The 5,369-nt window shown below is 43.6% G+C and overlaps 1 protein-coding gene across 1 annotated transcript; it reads right to left on the bottom strand.

Moving 5' to 3' along the window:
• Positions 1–3,042: 3,042 nt before the first annotated feature.
• On the bottom strand, positions 3,043–5,086 carry LOC311275172 (claudin-23-like). The gene has a single exon (XM_084383479.1). It carries the CDS (start codon positions 5,001–5,003, stop codon positions 4,176–4,178), a length of 828 nt encoding a protein of 275 aa, XP_084239605.1. The 5' UTR covers positions 5,004–5,086; the 3' UTR covers positions 3,043–4,175.
• Positions 5,087–5,369: the final 283 nt, after the last annotated feature.

Here is a 5,369-nt window from a genome sequence, read left to right on the forward strand (position 1 = left end):
GCTGGACAATTTGTTTGTCGTTCTTCTCTGTAGGAAGTGATCAGTCGGGTGACAAAAGAATTTCAAATACACCTTTTATGGTTTTTGAGAAATATGCAAGGCTCTTTTTATCTGAGATAATGACAAAAGTTATACGTTTCTGCACACCGAGTCCTCAGTTAACACCAAAATATTCCATCTTGAGTCTAATCTGGCTCCTACAGTAAACATCCTTGACAATCGCAGCAGCATGGAAAGACAAATCGGTTTATCCCCTTACTTGTTCCATATTTGCAAAGCTAATTTTGTACAGAGCTGACACAAAACTGGATATGAGAAAATAAAAAAATAAATAAAAACTTGTTTTCTTATCTAGGTACCTACCGATAATTGCTAGTAAATATTCATCACTAAAAATAAACACTACAAGCTATTCAAAAAAGGTAATTAAGCCAAAAACAACAGTGTCAGTCAAGTGTGTGCCAAGCATGTATGACAGGACAGAAATTTAGAAATGAAGCAAAACAGGATCGGGGAGGTGACGTGTGCACATGTTAGTTTCGGGTGGTTGTGGCTGTTTATTCTCAGGGGAAAAAGTACTTTGTAAACAACACATTTGTTAACCCATTAGTTAACAGCATAAATTAATTCTAAAATATGAACATTTATTCCAGCCAGTAAGTGAAAAACACACAGCATGTGATCAAACTAATAATCAATAATGATAATCTGAACTAATGGGTTTGTCACTTTAAAGTCATTACTACGTTGTTGTTACACACTGTTGTAGGGTATCAGTGTGTATTTACTCTGACTACAGACAGCTCAACATGCACTGCTGCCTCCTGAAACTCCTGGGATCCAGTGACACCATAGTATCAGCTTAAATGTTTACAAAACTCAGCAGGAACCGGGCCTTGGAATGACAGTCATGCAGACTGACCAGCCCACAGTCTGTGTTATGAGAGAAACAAATATCTGATACAACAAGGAACAGGAAGGATCTGCCATGACGACGACTCTGTGTCAACACCTGCTTTCATAGTAATGACTTTGCATGTTTGATTTACAGGAGGAACACATTGAAATGATGGAAAGATAAACCGCAGCACTTTGTTGTGTGTTATAAGCTTCATTATTAAAGGGGAACTTCACTGATTACAAATATAACACGAGGTATATTTGGGAGACCTCCTATGAAAATGTCTTATGTGAAATCTGCCTTTTCACATGTAAAATTCACAAGTGAATTGAATGTTTTCACATGTGTATTACATATGTTTATAAGCAATTTGCTTTATTTCAAGAACAAAGTCTGCTTTACAAACTGGCATGTGGACTTTGAAAGATGTCCACATAGTGCTGCATTATGGGAAATGTAGGATGCAGGATTTTGGGAGCTTGACCCACACTACAAGTCAGGAAGTCTCTGCAAAATGTGTGATCCATCTCTTGTGAGCCTCCCAAATTTAAGTGCAGTACTCCCATTTCCCTGCTTGGATTTCAAACCATATATATACTTGTACACTAGAGATAAAAGGATGTGATATAATTTTAAGTTTTGAGAATTAACCTGGAAAACTGTAGCTTTTTTGTGGATGGACACAGAGAGGAAAGCTTCTCAGCAACCCAGAAGGTGGAGACTATAAATAAAGCATGACGTGTTTTGTCGCACCCTGAACGCAGCGTCCATCCTCACCACACCTTGGACTGTCATTGTATGAGTCAGCGGAGTCAGTGTGCCATGTTTTAAACAGTAGTGTAGAAATCAGAAGCAGAAGCCAGTAAATACACCATTTTGTCTATTGGGCTGTGTTATTGTTACCATGAGAGTGAAGAAGTGATTTAATTTCAACACACCTCAGCTTACTGATGGATTACTTCTCCTGCACTTACTGCATATATATATTTATATATTCTGTGTGAGAGAGGAGCCCCTTTTTAACATTTGGGATCTTTTACATACACAATAACCTATGAAACACTGAAGGAAAGGGAAAAAAATGAAAAAGCACAATAGGTCTCCTTGAAAAAAGTACTACATCTTCACTTTCTTTCAATAAGTCCTTGTTCTGTATCATTCTCAAACACGTTCTCCTCTTTGCCAGCAGTGGCAACACACTTGTGTCACCCGCCTGAAGCTACATGTTCTATTAGCATACACTAATACCAACTTCAGAGGAAATGAGAGGGCAGGGAGCATTACAAGCTCTTTCAGATTAAAAGTCTCTCTCAGCGTCAGCCTTATCAGAACCTGATGAAGTGTAACGACTGCACTCTCAAGAAGCGGGGCCTTCTTTCTGCAGAGTGAAAAGTACATGCTTGAAAGTGACTGCGATCACTGTTATTGTAGTTATATAGTGTAGGGGAGACCTGGGTAAGATGTGCCACTTTTGACATTTGATTAAAGTTATGGTCACATGACTGCTAGATGCAGGGGGACGTACGCTGTTCTCCCCTACTACTAATGTGAGAGCTTTACAAAATTTGTGTTTTATTCATGACACATTTTAAGTGATTCTTCTGCTCTGCCAACAGGCTTTGAAAAAGAACAATCTACAGAACATATACTTAAAGTATAAGCACATACATTTTGCTTTAAAAAAGTGTCTTACTCTACATGCGACTCAGTTGTCGTTGGCTGTGGCTCTCAGCAGGTCCTGCAGGCTGAACTGCATCGTGATTTCTAAGAAGGGTAATTTAACCACAAAAGACTCAGCGGGAGCCTTAGAGGGACAATTGTTCACTACAGTGTCGCCTTGTTTGAGATGATAGGCCAGTTCAAACACAAGAGGTAATGTTGTCAGACAAGACGGGTAAAGAAAGCAACCTCTCAGACCGGTCAGGCCACATTGTCGTATGACAGTGTGTGTACTTATGACTTCGCGGCTCAGTGAGGGTGGCAAAGAAAGAAACATATCGCTGTAGAAGCCACCTGTTTGTATGACAGTGTTTGGAAAGTGTCCGTAATGACTTCTGCCCACTTACCACAGTAACGACAGATGTTCAAGCAAAGCAAAAAGAGTCAAGTTGAGGAAAAAGGGACGCAGACATCTGTTATTATGAAACAGTGCACATTTATTAAACAGCGCTTGTATCACAGAGCGATGAGAACAACACTGATCACGTCAGGATGCTGTCCTACAAGGTTGGCTGTAATTGTAAAGTGCATAAGAATACAGTATTTACATAAAAATCGAGAAACAAGACTGATTCTTCTTTTTTTTATGCATTAGCCAATGCACACAGAGGGGAAAAAATGCAAAAGCTTCCTTAAAAATGACTATTTACAAATGGAGTCCAGCATCATTTGCAGAATGTAAAAAGACAGCCGCGGTAAACTTCAACTGGGTGTCATTTTTCTTTAAAACAGCAAGGTTTTACAGATCACTCTCTATTACTGCACTGCTTGAGGCGTACACCTAATGATAATGATGTTAGCATTAATTATAAGGCAGCTACGAGTCTCCACTTTAAAGTGTCGCCCGTTTAACACTATTATAGATGTTTGCCTTCAGGTATCGCTGTTAATGAAACACTTTAAGGGGCCTTTAAAGGGATAAGTCTTCACTTTATAATGACTTTACAGTGGTTTCACATTAATATTGAAGTTATTTGATCATTTGCTATCACTACAATACTTCTGCAATGCTCCTTTATGGCCTGAAGATAACTTCACATCAGCTAACTGACTTTAAAGGTGCACTATGTAGAAAATGTTAATCAGAACAGAGAGAGATCGTCATTGGCTGAATAAACTCGATAAACAAACTGACCTTAAAGGACAACACAATCTCATTCTGCTTTACTTTGTTTACATGTGGCGGACCCTGCCACCTTTCTAGCTTCAACAGTGTTCTGGACCTCTGAGAACAGCCTGTTTATTCAGTTATGGAAAAGATAAATATGTCTTGTACTATCACCTCATTTATATGGTAAATATTAAAATTCTGAGTTTGAACTTCTCCTCCAGAACTAGTGCCCCTTTAAACTTCTTCATGCTGTTAGTATCTCCTGGTAATACTCCAGAATATCATGGACAGGTTCAGTTTTACTACAGTGAACTGAATTTGTAACTTCATAGAGTCATTTTGTAATTACCACCTTCTTCTTCTCCTTCTTATATTTTCCGCTCTCAGTCCCTTTTTGCACATCTGTCCTATAGTCGTCTTCCTCTCCAGATGTGGCCTCATCCCTCATAGGTCTGCATCGTAGGGTCTGCCGCTGTAGGAGGTGTTGGCTGACCGGGCCGCGGGGCTCTTGGCCCGGGGGAAGGACACGTCTTCATCCATGGAGTCCTTGGAGTATGGCACGCTGCTGGCCGCGCTCCTGGCCCGGTTCAGGCTCGGCACTTCCACTCGTCTCGCCGGCACCTTCTGGTGGCTGAACCTGTTGCCGGTGACCTCCTCGATGGGTACCTCCCCTCTGTTCTTCCCTCCGCAGCAGCGGCAGATCCCGATGAACATGACGAAGCCGCCCAGGATCTCAAAGATCCCGCCGATGTAGCCCAGGATGATGCAGTAGCCGACGCGCACATCTATGAGCGGGGACACCGAGGAGACGTCTGGGAGGATGTGGGTGTACCAGGCGATGGGTATGATGGTCATGACGCCCGACAGGAAGATCAGCAGTCCACCCAGGCCGGCCACTGTCCAGTTAGGCCTGTCCTTCCAGCAGCGGACCCCCGGGATGGCCACGGCCAGCCCGATTAGAGTCACGATCAGGGAGGCCACCATCAAACCCTGCGCGACCTCGATGATCTGGTTGCCGAAGTACGTGGTGTCCTGCAGGTTGCACTCCTCTCTGGTGTTGGTCGTTGTGGCCCTGCAGATGTCCCAGATGCCCTGCTGGATGAACTCATCGACCGGGGTGTTGGGGAGGTTGTGGAGGGTCCTCCAGTTTGGGGCCACAGTGGCGGTGAGGTCCAGGATCCATCCGCAGGGAGCCAGGACCATCCCGAAGATCAGGATGCCCGGCGTGCGCATGGATATGCGGACCCACTCCTGCGCTGATCTCCTCGGCATGATCGCTGCTGCTGTTGCTGTTGTTGTTGACGTCCTTACTGCTGAACTCAGTGTAGTAATTCAGACAGGAGTGACCGGGTTTTGACAGCAACAGCTGTTCTTAAAAAACAAGTCGGACTGAAACCTGGCAGTGGGCGGGGCTTCAGCCTCACCTGTCCGCCCCACAGTCTCCGAACAGGACAGGTGTGGCGCGCCGTGCGCGGGCGGAGCTTTCACATCCTCACCTGCGACTGCAAAGAAGACAGGCAGAGGGGAGTTTCGACCGAGCTGTTCTCATGCAAATGTCTGTGAGAGAAGGGATGAAGAAGAGACAAAGATCTACATGTTTGTCACTGAGCAGTCTACTCAACTGCTGCCTCACGTTTC

Source organism: Pagrus pagrus (assembly GCF_965226575.1).
Source record: "Pagrus pagrus genome assembly, chromosome: 19".
In the NCBI taxonomy this organism is placed as follows: domain Eukaryota; kingdom Metazoa; phylum Chordata; class Actinopteri; order Spariformes; family Sparidae; genus Pagrus; species Pagrus pagrus.

What these genes read in the sequence shown, in the direction of transcription:
- LOC311275172 (XM_084383479.1), bottom strand. Translation starts at nt 5,003, where the DNA reads ATGCCGAGGAGATCAGCGCAGGAGTGGGTCCGCATATCCATGCGCACG.